This window comes from Prenolepis imparis, unplaced genomic scaffold (assembly GCF_030444845.1).
Source record: "Prenolepis imparis isolate NDT839.2.m4 unplaced genomic scaffold, iyPreImpa1.0 SCAF_5, whole genome shotgun sequence".
NCBI lineage: Eukaryota > Metazoa > Arthropoda > Insecta > Hymenoptera > Formicidae > Prenolepis > Prenolepis imparis.
The window spans coordinates 12,983,103-13,006,488 of record NW_028141163.1 but is presented as its reverse complement, the minus strand read 5'-3'; the positions used below and the strand labels follow the sequence as shown (position 1 = coordinate 13,006,488).

Sequence of the window (23,386 nt, the reverse complement as noted above, 5' to 3'; positions counted from 1 at the left end):
CGTCATTGGGATCATAATCGGCTTGTTTGTATAATAAATGACATGGCATCAGAATATATGTCGAGATCATTACACATAATAGTCACTTGAAAGAATGTCGTTTAATGCACTACACGATTTATATAAATCTTGAGAAATTCACTCTAGCGTAAAATTTTGCGCTCCTTACTCTTGCGCTGTTAGTGACATCATCGTGTACTCCTACATCGTCTCGATCTCGATCCTCGTGATCCATGAGTGCTCACCTAAAAGAAATCTCGATATTACGTGATATGACTCATGTTTCGACATTCTATATCCTTAAAAAGTCTTTCATTATCATTGACAGATCGAAAGTCCGCTTTATCAAATATGATGCGCTGGAAATACAAACGCTATTTTCTACAACAAAAAAAAAAAAAAAAGATTTTTGCTTACAAGGAGAACTATATTATCGTTCTTTTCCGATAGTAAATGGCGACGTGTCCTGTGCAGCGGTTAACGTGCCTTATGCGGGATTTTAACGCTAAACGGGAGCATTGTGGGCGCGGTCGCGTATTAGAGTGAAGTGGCGAGTTGCAGAAGCCAGGCGAAAAAAAAGGGGAAAGAAAACAGGAGTGCAACCGGCGGTTAACAGCCGCTGATAGGCGCCCGGTTACCCGTTCTTGCGGTTCTTCTAGCCGCGCTGCCGCTTCGATGCATTCCAGTGTTCGATAGCGAGGCACGCAAATGGAAGATATTTCCTTCTATTTTCCATTGATCGTTATTTTTCCTCCGCTTCTTTTTATTGGCAGAGAGCGATTAAGCAATTTTCTTCGTCGGCTGCAATTTCCTTACATTGGACATATTTTGCACGCGATTATTCTTCCCGATTTTTATCCGCAATGGATTACGAGTTTTTCAATTATACTCGTGATATAAGTATCACTAATTGTATTCCAATCTTCGAATGCTAGCTAGGCAATTTTTATAAAAAAGTACTTTATACAAAAGGATCTATATATATCGTAGAAGAATTATATTTATTTTTACGAATATAATAAGATGAAATAAAAAATAAGAATTATTTGATTCACGCTACGCGCAGGGAAATTAAATTGCTTGCATTGGAAAGAAGACAGTTTTAACGCCTTCAGAAAACGCCGAGAATGCTGCAGGAAATTAGCGATGTTTCTTTGATATTTTCCTGCTGCGGAATGCAATGTATTAATGATAATGATTTGAAAAGCTTTTCTTATCCCGAGCTTGTGTCGGCGGGTAATTTGCAATGATGGGCTAAGGAGGAATGAGTCGGCTTTCCAAGAAATCTTATTTGTCATCTGGAAGACGCTGTTTGTATAATTGTAAAAGATGTAGTTAATTTGCACTTCTAAACTTCTTTGTTCTAACTAAATTGAATATTCGACCTCCCTCAGCTTCTTCTCTTTAAGTGTTACCTTTGTTCTTGAAAGATTTCTAAAAAGCAGTAACAACTTGAAGGATTAGAACGAAATACAAACTGCACACAATTTAAGCCATTGTTTAGTTTCCTTTATATGCTAAAACAATAAGATTGTTTTCTTATTTTTTTAGATTTTTGCAAATCTTATATAATTATGAAATTAATCTAAATCAAATAACAAGATTTTTCTTACCATTAATAAACATGAATTTTTTTCTCAGAAATATCTATTTATAATAAAACTATAATTATATCTTTTTTTTCAATATGCGATATTTATCTTCATATCAATTGTCATATAATATATAATACTCTATCTGTACCATATAATTATTGAATTGCTCGAGTTGAGAGCTAAGTTCTCATGAGTTTTGTCAAGATACTCAACAACTTTTTTTCGTTGATATTCATTTGAAAATGAATATGCTGTACCACAGCACATAAACTCCTTTACACGAAGGAGATTCGCATTAAAGCGAAGAAAAGGAAGTAGCCAACACGGTAGCAAATACGGGGGCGAGTTTTGTTCTTAGTCTACTCGGAGGAGCCCAGTACATGGGCGGGTAAACATGCGTTCGTACTCGTACGAGACAGTCTCGTGGGAATCCTCATGCTGAGAATCGTTAGTATACTTGAATTAACGGCGGACAGGTAATCATCGTTGTAATTTTGTTGCTCTCACGAGTCGACGCAACGCGCCGTCGCTTCGCTTCGCTATTACTGATGATTTGGTAAGGTAATGTAATGCGCGCTGTGATAATATCGTCGCTAACAAGGGTTGCGTTAAATCATTATTCTACGGATGCGTTATCGGTAACAGCAATCGGTGAGATGTCTAAAATTCTAATTGTCGCACAAAAAACAATATTATAATGTATAAAGTGGTATCAGAGCCGCGAGATCTCGCGCGCGGTTCAATGTTTTGAATAAAATTTAATTTTTGTTCAGACAGGAGCGCTCTCTTTCTCGTTCAAACTACTTGAATAATTTTCTTCATCGCGAGAATATTAAGATTTTTATAACAATGGAGATTACGATCGAAAATTTTACAAAAAATTTTGCTCCGCGCCGTGTACTTGATTTTTGAAGATACATTTTGATACGCTACATAATAATTCACGAGAAATACATTGTTATCCATTGATCAATCTCAGGAATAAAGTTAGTATCGTGGACACGGTAGTTGCCTCGCGTGGGAGTTATCGTCTCAAAGAAGTCTGGAGTCCCTGAGTCTATCCCTAAAAGCTAGTTTCTTTGATTCAACAATGACTCATTGCAGTAATACTATTCCCGATCTTAAATTAAATTTAATGAGAAATTGGAAGTTAATTGAGAATTAAGTTTTTCTTTAACGTATCTCTGTTATTAATGTGACTTTTATTATAGTGATGAGACATGTTACTTTGTGTAAAAAAACTCGCGAAAGGCTATAATAATTGTAACAGAATAACAGACTCGAGAGTTTTCTTAAATTTAGACGATGCTATCTGCTCGTAGAAAATTTACACTTTTTGATTAAAGAAAGGATGGGTAATAGGAGAGCTTGTAAATGAAATAACCTTGCTCTTAATTGAGACTAGAAGGGAGATTTTCTTTTGTAGTAAGATAACTGAGGGAAATACAAAAGCGAGATCGTACGAAGGAAGAGGCGGTGAATTAAAGTGGAAAACAAGGGAGGCGCCGCACAAACTTTTCATGTTAAATAATTCAATGCTAAAGTGGAAAACATTCATCAATTTTATAAGAAATTAAATTTCACATGATTTATTATTCATGATTATTTGTTATTTTTTAAACAAATTTTTCACACGTTTTATAATCAAATTATTCGTTATTTGAGAAAATAACGATTATTCAATAAGATTTAGAAAATTAAATTATTGATACACAATCTTTTCGTAATCAAGTAGTATAACTAAATGATGCGAAGGAGAGTGCATTGCGCCAAATAAAAAAAAATAAAAAATAGAATTACACACACACATATACACATATAGCTAGATAGGGGAGGAGTATTATGATTCCACGAGAGCATATCACACTTCATACTGTTTAGCATCAGGTCCAATCGTACATATATGCCAGGGACCCCGATATTATTAAAGCACACTTGAGACGCCTGGTCCCACGTGGCTCAACCACCGTGACCACGTGGTAGGCAATGGTATAGTAAAATGCTTAAGAGATAGGAAAGATGGTGGTTGAATAGGAGACTAACTAAGTCGAAAGGGGAAAGGGGCAGGAAAGTGTGGAGGTCAGGTTGAACCGGAAGCCGCCACCGGAACAGCTTCTGCTTTGTAGGTTCACATGGTCGACGCTCACCCGCAGAGGTCACGATAATTTTCTCGTGTCAGTGCAAGTATGTTCGCATCAGATAAAAAAGTGGTTTCGCATCGATGCCTATTGTTTCTTCCATTCTTTCCTTCGAGTGCCAAATTCGTTCTCGTAACGTTCGATTCGTCTTATTAGACTTCCACAGATTATCTTGTTGTACGTTCGAATATTCTGTACATTCTAATTAAGAGTCTACTTAATTTCTGATTAAGATGTATTCTTTTAATGTCCTAAATAATTATTGACGCTTTGAGATATTTAAATTGTTCTTATTCTGCAAAAAGTAATAAATTAGTTATTTATTCAAAGATAATATTTACTATGTATTAAAAATTATTATTAAAATGCTTAAGTATAAATAAAATAAAATCTAGAAAAAAAAGAAAGATAAAACTCATACTTAATAAAATAAAATCTTTAGTACTACTTAGCATATACGAATGAATCTTTCTCACGATTCATCGATCAAAGGATCGTACGGTCGAGTAGTCATATGAATATGTAAGAGATAGCAATGTATGAATATGTGTAAATGAGTACCAAAAGCGATGTCTGCATTACGACATTACATATACATACATTACGACTCAGAACTTTAATTCATGACAGAAATTGATCGTGAAAATAAATTGGATACGAGTAATTATGTTGATTATATGTATAACGTGACAAATAACAGAGAATTCGTATTTGACTTTGTGTGTTATAATACATAAAAAGAATTATATATTTTTATGATATACTGAGTGATTTGTTGTAATATATTAAATTAGCATATTAAATAGCACATATTATAATTTGTGTTATTATTGATTAGACATATTGATATTGGCATATTATAAATGGCTTAATTAAATTAACTTAATTTTACAAGTGATACGTATAATTTGCCATAAATAGCATACTTAATTAGTTACCATTTAATAATATTTTTGTCTTTAAGAAATTTTCACATTTGTTGGTTAGTCGTTAGTCTATAAGAGGAAAGATCCGATAGGCAAGTGAAATATGTTCGATTTAGTTTTGTTCTGACAGTTAAACGATATACCGTGAAAGAAAAATACTCTCTGTCAGATTCATAGATTCTAAGAATAATAATAATAGAAAATTGTTACGGTGAATGGAGACGTATTTGCTACTATCATAAGATTAATTTAGATAGAAGATTTTTAGATAATTTATATGTACAAAAATTATATTTCAAAGAAATATTTTTGTACAAATAAATCCAATATATATTTTCACATATTTATCAGAATACATATTTGAAACGCCTATTTTTCGGTCGATTAAACTTTCGAAGACATTAAATTAATATCCTGCCTCCTATTAAAGTAGGTCGATTAATTCGTGTAATAGTAAGAAATTTTCTCACCGAAACTTTCGGCGACGTGTTTTTTTAATATGTAAAATAGACTTGAATATAGAGAACAGTCGTTTCTCTCGATGGAGCTGTCTAGCAGTTAGCGAATGTTGATTTAAATGCTCTATGACATGCGAACAGGTGTATCTATTGAGGGTTTTGTAGTCGATGCCAGCAGATATCTTCTGTATTAATAAGTAGTTGATGCTGACAAGCATATTCTATACTAAATAGGCATATTTTAATCTATAGTATAGTAAGTAGTTGCTTGGTTCGAAAAAACAAATCTATTCGTCAAGAAATGCAAAGATCTTACATATTATCTTGCAATGAAAATAAACTAATCAATCTCATTAATAGTAAAATCCATCTCTTAATAATATTAATTAAACACACAAAACGAAGAGAAAAAATAAATATATATTAATATATATCAATATAAATAAATATATAAATTAAAAAAATTAAGGTGTTAATTATAAATAATTATATAACGCGAAATATGTGATAAAAAATTATATTTTACACACAGTGAAATTTTATTAATATTTCTAAATTATGTTTCTGATGTGGTAAATTGCTTTAATATTTTGTAACTTTCTTATTGTTCTGATGATAACAATTCTCTTTGGATTCAATGACAATAGCATGACGTGGCCTTATTATTGCGCCGACCGATTTATGCGTGATGCAATATTGATTAGCAAATATCAGTGATAGAGTATGCTTATACGTGTATGCAGCCATATTTCATACATGTAAACAATGCATAATAATCGTAAATCATTACAGTTCAGATATAATTGTTTTGCCGTTCGTAAATCATGCAGTTCAGATAAAATTTGCCGTTACTTAATCTCCCTCTTTTTCGATAACAAACAGATACGATAAATTCGAATTATATTGAATTTATTTCCTTGTTGTTGTAATGAAAATACTACAAATTAAATGAACACATCATACTGTATAATTTTGGCATTAGAGTCATAGATTTTTTTAGTATCTCTTCGATCCTTTAATAAAGGAAATATTGAATTGCTCTTATTGAAAAATCAGCATGTGCAGCAGTGATAGGGTTGATATTTAAAAATACCAATAATATTATAAATTTACGAGCATAAGAGTTTATGTACCACAATATATAGAGACATAATTTTTCGATAAAAACAATCTCTCGCGATACGTGACTCGATGTCAAGAAGCGCACGTGCGCTCTTGCGCTCGTATACGTCGTGCATGAGTAATATTGAGGTACCAGCTGGGTATAGTACTACGATCACGTATCCCGTGATTCAAAATGGCGATGGCAGGTCAACATCCTCCCGCCTTGGAGAACGCGGTTCCTCGGAAAGGCGCGCTTAAGCCATCGTACGGTGGCGCCGCCGAGCAGATCTTTTTAACGGAAACTGGTTTGTGGATGCTGTGACCGTGGACCACTCTCCCTTGTGTTTCGTTTGACCTCGGTCCGCGTCTACGGAAGAACAAAGAACCGCTCACTCGTACTAGCCAGGAGAACTCCTTCGAATATACGTAGTGTCCTAAATCTTATGCAAATGATGGAGAATTGTGCTTTCAGCTTGAGATTGTTTTATGATTATTTAAAATTTATAAAAATAAATTTTTAAATAATATAATTTGTTAGGAATTAAATATCATATCGAAAATGTAAGCCAACGGTTTACATTTGCTATAAGAACAGTAACGATTATATTAATTATAATATAGAAATGCTAAGCACATTTGATTCTTGATTTGGCAAAATATACTCGCAGGAGGAATATTTTTGCAAAAAGATAATTTCTCTTTAGTGAGGTGTGGGAGATATTAATGTTGAGAGTAAATGGACCCCCCCGATGATAATGGAGGGAAGATGGTCTTCGTGCGCAGCATAGCCGCCTCCAACAGAGCATCTTTCCTCCACGATCGGTTGGCGTTGAAATCACCCTTAGTAAGGTTCGCGGGAACCGCGCGTCCAATGGGAATCTTTCCCGCGCTGCTTCTTTGTCTTTGGATTTTTTTACGAAAAGCAGAAGAGGTGGTAAAGATCATCCCGATGGAATTACAAAGATGTTTGTTGTCTCTTGCAGTTTTTGCTTACTATACGATGCGCAATAATGTTCTCTGCTATATACGTGGACGTGTGTGCGAGAATATAATTTTTCTAATTTAAAAAAAAAATACTTGTAATAATATATTTTTATTTTTTCATTTTTTATTTTCTCATACATTGCTTTATTTAATTTGATCTGTAATGTGTTGCTTAACAAAACATAATGCGACGATTTTAATTAATTAGAAACTTTGTTTGATATGAGATTAGTACAAGCGAATATTAAATCGCCATGCATCTATTTAAACTCATAAATATTAATTATTGTTAATTTTACAACAGTATTTTTGATAATATCGATCTTCTTTCGATCGATATCAAGCACGAGTAAACTTTCGATCTGACAGACAATGAATACGAACAATCGTACAATAGGGTATCTGATTCTTACTATGAAAGAGGAGAACGTAGAGTCCGATGACGCACGCTCAAGATAAACTTATTTCATGATAAAATCAGGTTCGGCTTTTGTTTAAATAATTTAGGACGATACCGTGAGCAGCGTATTGTGAATAATAATTAATGTTTGATAACCGTTTATATAATTTTTTATATATTTTCTAAATTTGCTCCTATTTATATTTTACATTTTTTTTTATTTTACATTTAATTATTTTATATATGCACAAGGAAAAGGACTCTTATATAATGAAAAGTGATGATAATTATTTCTGTTTGAAAGAGGATTATAGTTTGATAACTTGTTCACCTTTTGTCGAAGAAAGGAGCGTCTATATATGGTAGACTCGTAGAAGAGACACAGCTCTAATATTTATCTCGAGAAAGAAATTATCTCTTCAAGAAAATAATATACTTTCATGCTATTTAAAAATATTAAGTTTTAACAAAATAATTTCGATTTTTTTTCATTTTTACATATTCTCTTTTTACTGATCAATAAACTTGTTTGTTTGTTAGTCTCATGTCGAATTGTATGTTATCATTTAAATCGCAACTATTTCCGGGCCACCTATGCGACGTCTTTTAAATTATAAACATGGAAGTGCGCGGGACAATTTAGCGAAGCGCATCGTCGTCGACGATGCAATACTTTTACTCCAGTTTGAATCGTGAAACCGGTTTTCTCTCTCGTAACAGGCCACGTTGGCCTTCTTTACTACTACTCGTATATACAACTCCACTCCATCGCATGTTCTTCTTACCTCTTGGAAAACCGGTTCTTTGTCGTTCCTCCTCTTGCATGTTATTATCTTTCCTTCCCTCTTTTTCTCCCTCTCTTTCGCTTCTTTCTCTTCTACCCTTTCCACTTCTTTCTTTTCATTCTATTTTCTTTTTTCAAGTAGTATGGTCTCCTGCAGGCTATACGAAAACAACGGGTTTTCTCTTCTCTCTGGAGACTCGCGATGCGATTGTGGTTCCTCTCGCACGCGGTTAAAATGCGTGTCAGCTGTATTAACCCATCCAAGGATTGTGTTAAGCTCGTCCTCTTTACACCATTTCGATATAACTCATTTCTCTGCTCTTCGTTTTTTTTATTATATATTTTTTTTTATATTGTAGAAATATGTGGTGAAATGCTACATTTTTTAAGGATAAAAAACAACCATAAAATGGATCGCATATAATTGAACCGATATGTGAGAACTGGTTAACCGGTTTTAAATACATATATATCCCATGCTTTGTATATCTTTATAAGAATGCGGTAGAATAATTTCGCGAAAGCACTAATTTAATAGAAAATCTGTGTCGCATTAATATACAATGAATTCTAGTTGCATGATCGTGATTGACTGGCGAATGTTAGAGAGCGGATATGTACGTTCACCGGGGATTCCGCGTGAACCGCGCTCACGTTACGGTTGTGCATTGCAAAACCGTTTTTGCGCAAGTTCCGCTCTTTCACGCGTTCGATTCACACATTTTCTCGATATCGCCTCGCGCTGGCATTAAATCATACGATGATTCCGCTTTAATCTCGACGCCACGTACCGCCACGTGCGTGTATGCGTGGCGTGATGACGCCTCGTGGCGTGGACCATCGCCATCATAACAGCGTAGAGAAAACCAGTTTTGCCTTCGCGCGTTGCCGCGCTCTCTCTCCGCCATCTCTTCGTGGCATTTTGTTTTCTTTTTCTTCCATCATCATCGTCGTCGTCATCTTCTTCTTCTTAACGCGGTGAACGGCGCACGTGCGAGTAGCTTTGGAAAGTGGAGGCTATAATACTTTGTACGAAAGAAGGGATAAACAACGGCGGGTTTCATGAAAGCCTTCGACAGGACAGAATTGTAACAAATTTCTTTGAAAATCTATTAATCTCTTATATGACATGTTTGGAAAATAAATCAGGGTGTGACTGTTTTCTACAATTTATGAGTGACTTATATAGCAAGAGTTTTTTTTTTCACTACTTTAGGTATTTATATTTGCAAATCGATTCACATTTTGCGGTTGAATTCAATCTCGCTAATCTCGTCTCTTAGATTTAGATTTGTAATCAGGGCGTTTGATAGAAATGCTCGGCAAATATTTGTCGGCTTGATGATAATCAAGGAATTTGTCGTTTTTCTCATATAATGATAATTATGTTGACTACCTTCGGCTCGTCGTCTGCGAGAGCAATTCGCCTACTAAACCTTGTAGGAAGCGACCCAGCTGCAGGTGCACGCGTATGCAGTGATTGCACTTTCGTCTTACCTCCGTACAATTCGATATCGATATATTTGTATAGTCTCCTTACCTTTCTCTTATTTCTGTTCACAGTAGTTGTAGCACGTGCGCATTTTTTCATGTATAGTAACTGTACTACACGTGACTTTCGAACTATCACACAGAATATCTTCTTAATCGTAATATATTTATAGTTGCCACGCATTCGTTTAATTATTAATTTTTAATACAAATACTTTTAACTTAAATTATATTTATAAGAAGACTTATAAAGGGAATTATTCTTTTAAAAAATGAACAATTGAGTGAAATTCGTATATGAATAAGAAATAAAAGAATTCTGGAATGAAAGAAATGTTTTCGAAATGTGTGAATAAATGAATAAGTTTTTTAAAAAACTTGATTTTAATTGGGTTCATTTTACAGGAATATAAAGTCGACAATAACGTCGAAAATTATTTACGCTGAGAGAACATATCGGATGTTAGCGGTATAACTTTTCAGGTTGTTATCTTGTGGGAAGTGTGTGTCCGTGCATTCATTTGCCTAACAACTTTCCGGAAACGACGAAACCAGACGAGCTATGCAATCTCGAGTCTACAGTTATAGCAAACATCGCACATATGTATTTTGCAAGGTTCTGGCCCGTCTAGCCTATTTTGCAATATTCACTCAAGTTTTCCGAGTTTTCTCATTAAGTACCATATCATCAAGAATATCAATTTCTGTAATACGATTTTTCCCGAAAAAAATTGACAATCTTCCAAAGAGAGGGAAAAAAAGATTCATACGTGTCTTATTATTATTTTTATTTTTAAATATGGAATGAATTTATTTTCGATATATCACGGCATCCGTGTATTTAGAGAGAGTCTTCATAATTAGACAATCATATCACTTTTATTTGAAAGACTCATGATGCTGAGCTATATCTTACACTGATAAGATTATACACTCTTAGGTTGCCATTCGTAGAATATAAACACGAAACATGCTGATTGTATATTATTATGTTTACTTTGATATTCGAGCTAATCTATTTTCTCACTTTATTCTTGAACAAATAATCCGAGCATTTATTCTGCAGCGCTAAAGTGCCCTAATATATTTCTCTAAATTTTGCAAGAGAGAAGAGAAAAAATATATTTCTTTTATATAGTTCTTTTAATATTTTAAAATAATAGGCACTTACGCTACTTAAACTGTCGTTCTTTTTTTGCGACAAAAAAATAGCTTCGATCGTTGTTGTTTCAATCGTGTTGTTTGGATTCGTTTTTTATAATCTAGTTTCTGTTGGACGACCATAACGAGATGACTGCGGAACGAATGCAAAGCGTTCACGGGGATAACTTCTGCATCATCTTCAATGAGGTTGCATAAATCATGAAAGATGAGTATACTGCCGCGCTGGCGCATTCGCGATGTACGTGAAATCTTTTCCTTTCACCGCGTGATTCGATCACGAAGACCGAGAATGCGTGGCACCTCTGCTCTAAGATTGACATTTATTCGTTACTCTAACCCGAAGACACCTGCAGCTCGCCTTGATGATTTTGAATCAATCATATTTGAGAAATTCAGACAAATATCCTTGATAATTATTAATAAAATATTAGATAAAGAGTGTATGACAAAAATCAATAACTGATTGTTAGTGGTTCCATATAAAATATCGAAGCATCATATACTTACTTCAGAAATGATAACAAGTTGTTGAATTAAATTATTAAATAATTAATCTGATATTGCTCTAATCGGCTTCATATAATTTTTTTTTTTAAATAATGATCTATTTATTTATATTATTTAGTCTTAATTATCATTAATAATTTATAATAAGTCTGGTTAATTATTTCTTTTTCTGGATTATAACGGTTTGAGAAGCGGATTAAAAAGTCTCGCGGTCGCCGACTAGGAGTTTTTATCGTAATCCGATGATAAGTCGGTGACTTAAGATTCTTCTAAAGTTGTCTCTCTCTTTCTGTTTCTTTCGAGTTGCGCACTCGAAGCTAAACACCCGGATGCAACTGGAGTCCGTCGCTCCGAGGTATCATCTAAAATGTAAATACTTCTCACATGTGGGGTTAAAAGCGGGTCGTCGGCTATAGAGTCACATCGCTGAATACGAATGGATGATCGCTTCCTTGATCGGCGCACCTGAAACTTCGCTCGATCCACCCCAGCTCAGTTTGAACACCTTGCCGACTTTAGGTTGTTTAAAATACAGCAGGTAGCTCGCACGACCCCTAGCTTCGTGCTCGAATATTTTTATACCTGTTCCTTTGTACCTATTTATTCACTGCCTTGGAGCCTCCCTTTTCATGCACCTTAGATCGTGAGTCTGAATGAAGCAAAACTTTCGTCACACCTGCGGGTGTTTTTTCACTAGTATGTGTTTTTTTCAATATTTTAACGGAAAGCGTTTTCTGTTCTAAAACCGCATTTTTGCGAACAAAAATTTCGATACTGAGTTACATTTATATTCCAGTTATGGTTAATAGAATTTTTATTATTTTATTGCATAAGACAACATTCTCTTAATTAATGTATAGCAGTACTTTATTGGTTACCCCATCTGCACTGTAGAATGACACGAGAAGGCAGATGCACTCGTGAAACCTTACAAGATATGGATCTTGGATAGCAGTTAAACTATTATCATATTTTTTTATTTTATATACAAAACATGAAAATTGCATTTGAAATATTAAATGTATATTAGATTTAAATATTAGATTTCATAACTTGACATTTTGAATTATCAATAATGAATAGAATCTATTCAATCATTCCGTACACTGACAGGTTTTTTTCGCGCCTTTACGCCCACATGAACATTTTTCCGGTGGGAAATTAACGTGAAGTTGTTCAGTGCATTGTCTCGAACAATAGAGTCTTATACGATGTGTTTGCAATGTAAAGCGCGATGATTTGAGAACGTCTTCATGTAATGGATCGCTGACATTTTAGAAGTAATTTACTGTAATCCTCTCTTTGAACTGATCTCTTTGTCTGCAATCTCGAGAAAATATGGCACACAATAATTCTATATTTAATATTAAGTAAGAAATATATCTCTATATTGCGTATAGGAAAAAAAAGTATATTTGTTTATATTTATAAAAATAAGTCGGAGAGATTTAATAAAACAATGAAAAAAATTAAGATAGAGATAGTAAATTGTGAAGCAAGATGTTTATGCACAAGTCAAAAAATAGAGATTTGAAAGTGTTTGAGTTGGAAACGCAGGTGTTTTTTTTTCTTTTTTTTCGAAAATCTATATTTGGCTTGTGCATTGAGGATAAGATTTATAGCGATCCTGCAGCAGAGTCTGCTCCTTCGTTACTGCGTCTCGTTTTTCCGTGAAGCAAGTTCTTTATTGCCTAATAGAGTCTGGAAAATTTCAAACGCCTGGCGCTTCTTTTGTGCTTGAGAGTGTTTTATGTTTTACGTTGATTTTATTCAAACCGATACTGGAAATCACTTTGAATACTGGAGTCTTTTCAAGTAACTTGTAGAGGAAACAAATCACTGAATTATAATGATTTCACGCAAAATAGTATTGATTTGTTACCGACTCATAATTATTAAAATTTTATATCTATTTATGTCGTGTGATTAATAGGGGGAATATCAATGTTCTTTCTTTTAATTTTTCAAATTGAGCATCTTGCAGTAAGTTTACTTGGACTTAAAATAAATCAATCAATATCGTTTATACGATCAATTTATGGATAAAGCATTTTAAATTCGATCGCAATTAATTGTATTTATTTGGCACGCAATATCAATGATGTACGGCATAAATATAGTGGCGATTGCAACTTGATCACTAAATCTCATTCTTTCTATTACTACTATTGCCATTGATAAAGTATATTTTTACGTGCGACGCTGCGTACTATATATTTATTGTGCTTGCAATTATCACAGCATTCTCCACATGTGACAGTTTAAAGTATCTTTGTGTACAATGCAGTTATACGCTACCATGGGCCAATATTCTGTTGCAATAACTGGTATCGTAATAACTCCCTGCCTTTCTCGCCATTGTGGCCACTCGTATTGTATAGACACTCGAAAAAAAATTCACACATGGGTATTGATCAGTATTGAAGATATGGCCATATGCAATTTATACTATAAAAATAATTCCTTGTGCTGTGCACTCTACCATTGTGTGATAGTGGAGAACGCCTCTGCAGACAGCTGTTCTTTTAGCATTGCACAGCTAAAAGGTAGCATTTTATTGACTAATATCGTGGTCGCACTTCGATAATTGCCATAATTGAAATCTTTATTTTATTCGTCGTGAATTATAGTCATAACAGAAAATATATAATTTTGGAATTCTTTCTTTTCTTTTATTTTAAATGAATTGGATCTTTGAGCCATCCGATGTATGATATACCATTTAAATCATAATTAAAAACAATATTCTAATATATACTTAGAAAAAAAAATTCTACTTATTTTATTAATTAAATCTAATAAAACTGACGTATCTTTAATATTCTCTACTCATACTCAAAAAACATTAGAAAGAGAGAGATTATGCTACAAAACTTTGTTTCTCTCTCTCTCTCTCTCTCTCTCTCTCTCTCAATATATTTTTTTAGGATGGAATATCAAATTTATGTCATATTTATTAGATCTGATTAATAAAATAAGTAGAAATTAATTTTTTAAAAGTGTTAGAATGTATTTTTTTAAATCGTCGTTTAGATCGTCCATTATACATCGGTCGGCTTAAAGATCCAATCCATCTAACCCTGAGGGGAAAGAGAGAGTTCCCAAATTATATATGCCCGTTCATTCTTTCCCAAATCAAATTGCGTAACGATCTCTCGTAGCAGCGTAGCGTAACGTAAAACGTTGTCAGTCCCATGATTCCCTCTCCTATTCCGTTTCATTCGCTACATCCCCGCTTTTTACATCTTCGTCCCCTATCCCTTACACCGACGCTTTTTCGCGGCAACCTACGCTGGTTGTTTCCCCTTTCCGCTCCACCGAAAACCTGGTCGCCCTTCTCTCTGATGCTTATCCTCTCTTCTCCCCTCAACCACTATAAGCCGACTTATCCCAGGCCTCTCACCCACGCCGTAGTCTCATAGTAAAAATGCCCGATGCTTACATAGACTGTAGTAAACGTGTTAGGGTCGGATTTGCACGGCATTGATCCTAGAGAAATTGTGCCAGATGATAATATTTAAAAGACCTTCCTCTTACACTATTTTTATTTATTAATCACTTGCGCTTTATCTTTTATTGTTGTCTAGTTACCCGCATAATATATTAATATACAGGTTTATTACGAAAACAATATATTAAAGTTAATATTAAATACATTTAACTTTTTACAATGATATATCTTTTTATAATTATTATTACAATTATGTACAAGGTGTCCTAGAACTGATAGTAAAAGAAAGAGAGGCATATTCTACAGGTCAAAAGAAGATAAAATTGTTTTATAAACATATGTCTGGAAACGCACCCCTTCTAAGCTACACTTCCCCAAAGTTTTCTGAAAAAACTCGAATTTTCTATACTGCATATTATCCAATCTGTATATTGTCTAAAATTCATTTTTGTTGTCAAAAATTATCTAACAAAATTTCAAAGGGTGTTTTAAGAGGGAGGGTGTAGCTCTCAGAAGGGGTGCGTTTCCGGACATAGGTTTATAAGACAATTTTACCTTCTTTTGACCTGTAGAATATGCACTCTTTTTTTTACTATCAATTCTGGAATACTTTGTATATTTTGGGGAATATATAAGAGGGGCTAAAAGTTAATGTTAGAACTTATTTTATTTACTTTGATATTATTTTATACACTTTTTTAAAAAATAATTTCTTGAAATGTAATTAATGTATTTTAATTAATAGATTCACATTGCATAGTATGTACATTTATCAAGAAAATTTGATTTTGAATTGGAATTCGTCTTTAAAAAACCGCACACGCAGGTAGGCGATGCGTGCCTACCTGCCTACGAAAGAAATGCGTCCCTGTAAGACCCCGAACGTCGTACTACAGCGTACTATACATCGTACTATAAGCTCGTAGTGTAGTACGAACATACTATAGTATACGAGCTGTAGTGGGCCCACGACCGCGTTCGCCGGTCCCCGTTCGCTTCCATACCTGACCGCAGAAGTCCCGTGTAGCGCTACCATCGTTGAACTCTCCCGGCCCCGTCTGAGAGCATTGTTACATCGACGCTAGCTTAAGAGAGTACCTTGCGCGACCGCATCGCGTTCTGCGTTTCCTTTGATCACTCTGGAGTACAGTGTGTAATGTACAGTGCAATTCACGATTGACACATTTATCGATGATTCCCGAATGTTTTTTTCGCGGATTTTTGTGACGAAACAACGGTGTGACAGATCGTTCTTTCGCAAATTGGAGTAAATCAACCAGTAGCTATGAAGCAGGATCAGAGGCCGCGAAGGCAGGCCCTCTTCCAGATTGCCAAGGTTCGATTCTGCACTTCTTTTTTCTCTTTTGTTGTTATTTATTGTTATTTATAGATACTTTCTTATTTTTCACCATCGTTAAATTGGTGAACGTCATTGTAAGTTGCGCGGTTCAATATCGCACGATAATACCGTATACCGTTATACTACCTCGAGATACCTGTTGATTCTTATCCACAGCGTACAAATCATCTCACGGTTATTACATCGATATTCTCACATTATAAAGAAAAATTATGAAAATTGGCATTATTATAATTATATTTTTTTTGTGCGAAGAAATTGATATGTTGATAATGTATATATCGTGTCGACAGTTAGAGCGGTAATAATATTGCGATGTACATACATCAAGTTGATTTTCAATGTGATATTGAATTGTCGACTATTAATTATGAAGAACGAAATTTAAAATTTATAAAATATTTTGTAATATGATGATAAAAATATTTTCATTTAATTTAGAAGGGCTACTGCAAAAGGGATGCTGTAAAAGCATTTTATTTAATAAGATATGTCAATCAGAATGAGTTAAAAAAATTCTCTGCAATAAATATTTAACAAATATTTTTTAAATAGTATAAATACTTTACAGTTTCTTCATATTTAGTTTGCAATTCAAAATGTTTTGCAAGATAACGCGAATATTCATATATTTCTATCGTAGAGAGATTTAAGGTCGAGCTCTCGAAGGGGCGCGGCAAACCAATGGATAATTTATTTACGTAATTTTCTGATAATAACGTTGCGGCATTTCCCGTTTATTGTATTGCAAAAAATTCTGCATTCTCAGCGCACTTTTTTCTACTATTAATTAATCAGATCTAACGCAAACCGTGCGATTCTACATGCGCGCCAAAGTGTGACGCTGATTTTTCAAACTCATTGGTAAAGCGCAGAATAATTTCATATTTGATCTGTCGATGAAGTCGACGCATCATAGATTAGCCGATCCTAAGGAAAGTTTTGGGTGCGGCTTTTTAATCATTATAGTCATTTGCGGTCAGACATTTGCGGTTGCTGAAAACGCGGCAAAGCTTAGCGTATCCGCGTAGCGGTTTGTCTTTTATTATATGATTGTTGTGTAAAATTTTAAGAACAATTGATCAAAGCGTCAATCAAGATATTACTGCAATAAAAGTTTTCTGCATTATTTTTATCACTACATGTGCAGATGTAGCTCATATGAGCTTCGTAATAATACTACCATGAAAAATATCTCGCACGATCGTCACGCAGCAGTAACTAGGTATTTGGAGCGCTTTGAAATTCTCATCAGACACAATTCATGCGATCGTTCTTGAAATTTTTCTTAACTCGGTCGGGTGAGCAGTAAATTATGCGAAGATTGGTGACGCATATCTTAATCATGTATGTTTTAATTACATTTTAATTATGTACATTAATTATTTATTATTATATTTTATAATTGATTGTCAAGAATTAAATTTTGTTGCTTTTATTTTGCTTTGATTTAATTAATATTGCCAAAATTTGCATTTTCTCACACTTTTTCTTTATACTGTATGTGTAATTATACAGTATTATTGATTACATATGAGATACTCGATAAATAATTGCCGGATTAATAAGCATTAATAACCGTTATTGCCAAGTCTTTCGCAGACTTTTGCCGCTAATTGGTTCATGCATTGAGTAGAAAACCAATTAACAGATATCGAAGCGCGCTTGAGATGAGTGTGCTCTATGAAATTATAACTTTGCGCCAAAGTTCCAGAAAGGAAGAAGCATAATCATTTGTGCAGTAATAAGAAAACAAGGATATGCGCGTGTATTAATTTACTTAATAATTTAAAAAATACATATAAATAATTTGATAATCCTATATAATTAATTTAAATATAAAATCAAATATAAATAGAAGATATAAAACATAAGATAAAATCTGTAATTATAAATTTTATTAATATTTATAAAATTTCTGCCAATTTAATGAAAATGACTTTCTGCAGAAGTATGTGCTTTAACGCAATATAATAAAATAAGTTTAATTTTTTATCGCATTATATTATTATTGTATTTTAAAAAGTTATATTTAAATTACAAAGTTTATTTTTTTTTACAGTGAACACGTATATAACGTGCAATTGTAAAATATTTTATTTTATACATATAAAGGATGTTTACACTTTTTTTACTTTGTTGTAAAAATTACACTATTATAGAATATGTTATAATATTATGTGAATATTAAATTTATAAAATTTTTAAATTAAAGCGATTTTGTGCTCAAAAAACTCAGATTTAATATTATTCTCAAAAGCATCGAATATTGTTTCGCATCGTGACACAGGAAAAGGGAAGTTATGTTCCGCTATACGGCAGGACATGGGCACGGAAATCGTGATTTACTTTCCCCCGGTATAATAATGCGCTCATGATACACTGGGCTACTGTCGTATATGGGTGCGTAGATGCCATACAGAAGATCCTGACACATTTACATATTTGTTTGTGTTACGTATGCACCCACGTGCTACCTTTTTTGTCTCGACGCCATATATGCTAATGCAAAGGATATGATAAATTCATTCAGAATTGATGCCGAAATTTAATCATGTGCATGACGACTAATAGCATATAACTTGGCAGAGTAAATGATATATTAATATATATAATTGCTAAAATTGTTAAATTACTTATGTGCATATAGACTTTAAAAACTTTTCAGAATGATAGATATTATAAATACAAATTAATAAATATAAAATTTTAGGGAAAGAGGAAGAGAGGGAAAGAATAAGATATTTATTTTAGCTGAACATTTTCTGAAAAATTTTTATTTGAATCAATATTATTCTGAGAAATTTATAAGATTTTCTAATTTTATTTCAGGTCTTGTGGCATCTTGACATTTTTCGACGGAGTTTCAGAGAACTTTCCGGACATGCTTGCATGCGAGAATCTTGCATCTTTTGCGCACTCAAGGTAAGCGAATAAAAAATTGCAAAATAACTAATTCTCTTAATATAATTACCATCTATATCTATTATATATATATATATATATATATATATATATATATATATATATATATATATAGGTACATTTATATATATAATTTATAAGCAATTTTAGAGAATATTCTGAAACAAAAGTACATAAAGGGAGAAGTTGCTTGTAGAACTTGTAAAGTTAAATATTTAAACCGCTTCTCTCTTTGTCTTCCTCTCAATTATAACTTTTAGTTACAACATGCAATAAGATTGATTACAGTTGCGCTTGTAACGACAAATGTCCTAAGCTGTGGTTTTTATAATATGCTGCCTTGACACTTTTACGTATCGATGAGCTCTTGTAGCTTCGCATCCTAACAAAGGGAAACAGAACCTTGAGTAATTTTCGCACAAAGAAAAAACTGAATGCTTTTTCCGGATAAGTTTTACGCTATATGAAATTCAACAAGAAAATCATCTGGAAATAATCCCACAGTAACAGTAAAAATGGGGTGTGATAAAATATCTTGATGTTTTACTCGTGAGGAAAAGACGAAGCTAATTATTTTCTATTCAACGCGTAAGCTATTCTCTTCGCGCTGAAATATTTACAATGAATCTACGATGCAAATGAATAATTTACTTGAATAATATTTATAGCAGAGAAGTTAATTTTGCATTAATCTGTTCATCATGTTTACTATAACTTTTCTATTAATTTGGTTCTTTCATTTAATTTTTATAAACATGTTTGAATTAAAGTTTAATATAATAAGTGTATATAAAATATTATTAATGAACTTTGCAACAATACAATAGGCGTTATTAATATTTTTTTCAATGCACGAATGTCTATATGTAATGTGATCGATTCAAAAATAAACCGGAAGTGGAAGACATTAATGACGCTTATTGTATATTTCTAGTATGTAGAATAGATTTAATCGTTCCTTCCTCTGGTGTATAGAATATTGAAAATAGAAGCCTCGCTTTTTATATTTGCTATAATTTTCTTTGTCGCGTTCTATGCGATCACGTAGAGATATGGCTAACCATTGTAACGGGATCTATGATCCACGGATTTTTTGCCAATATAATGTTCTCTTCGTTTTCGTTCATGATTGGTGAAGAGCGCCGCAGGATAACCGCGCGTTGGTCCATCGTGGCAAACGTTGTCTGCTTTTATCGTGGTAGGTCAGCTATTTCATCCATCACGGGAAGAAGCGAGTTACGAACTTTGTAGACCAGTATTCGGTAGCGTCGCATATTCGAGGCTACTCGAGAAGTAGGTGGAAATGCAAGTTCCTCACCGATCTTCTCACGAGGTTAATTAGCAATCTTGAGAGTAATTGCTCGAGGCGTAGGGTACCGGGCACGATTCGTAAGAACAATCACCGGTCGGAATACGTTTCACGTTGCCAGATTCGTCTTTCAAGCGGTGCAATTTTGTCCAAAATTACCGCAATTCGAAAATAACACTTCAAGCTCATTTCCTCGCTTATTACAGCACTTGACATAATTGTTACGCAATTTATAATAACGTTTGATGATAATCGTGTGATGCGTTAATAATGATAAATAATCTTTCCGTAAGAACATTCATTTGTTTTAAACTTCGCATTGAATGTAAATGTCGTTTATTATTATTTGTTATTGAATTATTTACTTGCGTTTATATATAACATTTCAATTTGGAATACAATATACTTAGGACAAAGTTCTTTGTATCTTTAGGATAAAGAAGAATTTTAGTATTTGAGATAGTTTCTTTGAGCGGGCTAGGATCTTAATGTCTGACATGTCAAGGTTTTTAGGCTTTTTATGCAGGTAACTTATAGAAACCACTTGGTATATCTTACACAGGATAACCGAAAACCTGCACAGACAAATAATTATGACTTTAGAAAATCCTTTACAAGTCTTATCGTCACGCGACAAATTTTCAAGATTTATGTTTTCGAAATAATTTCGTGAAATATATGTTTTCAAGACGCATTTAGACAATCTTTATCTTCCTAAAGCGCCTAAAATTTCTGGATAATTATTTCTACAACGCAGAGAGAGATAAAGTTGTTTGTACATAAATTTCGCGCTTACTGATATATTTTAAAGTTAATATTAAAACAAAAATATAAGTTTATGAAACTACAAATCTTAAAATTTAAATTAAAAATTTAAATTGTCTTTGATATTAAACAAAATTACTATATGGTATATAAGTGAGAAAGATTTTTTAATAAAAAAATTACGTTCTTTCATACCAAGGCGAAGGTCAATATCTATATACTCAATAAGGAATTTAACCCTATGGAATGTCTGAGATGATTCATCATGAACGCATTTTGGGGGAGGGGGCGTGAATATTTTAATGTTGCAAGATTCCTTAGTCATGTGGTACGATTCTTCTCCATAAGCATTAACTTTGAAACAATTGCGCATATTAAATATATATTTTTGGACTAAATTTTGTTAATTATTTTCAGTTTGTTTTCATCTTAATTTATACATGCATAAATATCCTCAACTTTTTCTTATTAGTAGCCGAAGGTACGTTGTTAATTATGGAAGAGAACAGAATTTTTAATGTTGTGCCAACAATCTAATTTAGCTTGATGGTTATTTATGCGACAACATTTCTTCATAAAGTATTTCCCGTCTACTTATCTACAATTTTTAAAGAATCGAAAAAATATTCAAAATTTATATACAATTCTCACACTATAAAATTTAATTTTGATGCAGCTGTGTGATATGAACCGTACAGTGTTTCTAATAGCACAGATCATATCGGCAGTGCATATAAGCATAATTCTTATATATTTGCATGTTTCGTGTTCTGAATACAATTAGTTAGATGATAATGATAAATGACTGCTGTATACATAATTTTGAAAACTGTCAATTAAGACCATTCCTAAATAACAAACCGACGTAATCAAATTTCCTGTTCGATACTGTGTAAGATCAGGTCACAATATTTTACAAATAATATTAAATAAAGTGCAAATTGTTACTTTCACGATATACATAATAAATCTTGCTGAAGGCGCGCTAATCTTTTTTTCGCGATAATTTGTTGAAAAAACACTTGTTATATGGATTACCACTTTGGTTACGGATATCCAAGATAATTTCCCGCTATTATAAAATCATTTACAGTCAACGTCAATAATTCCTTTGAATTCTTATGTCGGAATCTTCAACAGCAATGCAAATTACTTTTCTCAACTTTCATTTAATGTTATATTTTATATTTAATAACATACTTTTTTATTGCATTACTATCTAAATTAATAAGATTAAGATACTTTCTCGAAAAAATTATTAAGGAAATTTAATTCGCGACTGCTGAATCTTTTTACAGCTACACATCGAAAGCGCAGGCATGTTACCGTTACCATTTAAATACTCATTCAAAGTCGGGCGTTTTACAAGTAAATTTAAATAAATCTGCATCCTGTCTCGCACACGAAGGAGGAAATGTTTTAAGCCTACGTAAGTGGCTACTTCTCTTACGCGACAAGTGCCTACGCTTTTTGATTAAATAATACCATCAAGATTTAATTGACATAATTTCCTGTTCAATACTATGTTACATTAATTCATCACAATATTTTACAAGTAATATTAAATACAGTATACTGGCTTTATATATAGTTTGAATTCAAGTACTTTTATCCACGATTTGCTTTCGATATTTCGTCATTAAATCGTATTTGTTTCTTACATGGCGATGTATTACATTATATTTTCTTACAATTTATTTTAACACTCTACGTATATTTATATATGACCAAATGTAGTCATTCCTCAGGATTCTCATAATTCAGCTAGGTGAATATTAGCAATGAAATACGAAATGCTGATCGCCCACGAGGGATGTTGTTGAATTTGACATGAGTAATTGCAATTACACAAGGAAGCATCAATATCTTTATAGATTCCTTGAAGAGATGAGCTCGATGCGAAATATTAATTTGAATTTTTATTATGCTTTATGTATTAATCGCGAAATAACGTCGCAGCATCACGATCAATTGCACAAAAAAATAAATTAAAAGTAAACCGCATTATAACGAATTATCGCGTAG

The 23,386-nt window shown here is 33.1% G+C and overlaps 1 protein-coding gene across 2 annotated transcripts in view; it reads left to right on the top strand.

The window, feature by feature from the left end:
* The window catches only part of Ec (ubiquitin specific peptidase echinus), a 68,537-nt gene that overhangs the window by 31,393 nt on the left and 13,758 nt on the right, over nucleotides 1–23,386 (top strand). Inside the window, exons 1-2 of one of the 2 annotated variants that reach the window (XM_083039111.1) lie at nucleotides 16,027–16,338; nucleotides 19,195–19,287. In XM_083039111.1, coding sequence (XP_082895237.1) covers nucleotides 16,288–16,338; nucleotides 19,195–19,287 — 144 coding nt within the window. In that variant the 5' untranslated portion in view covers nucleotides 16,027–16,287. Of the gene's footprint in view, nucleotides 1–16,026; nucleotides 16,339–19,194; nucleotides 19,288–23,386 lie in introns of those variants that run through there. The other variant, XM_083039110.1, reaches the window with a different exon arrangement.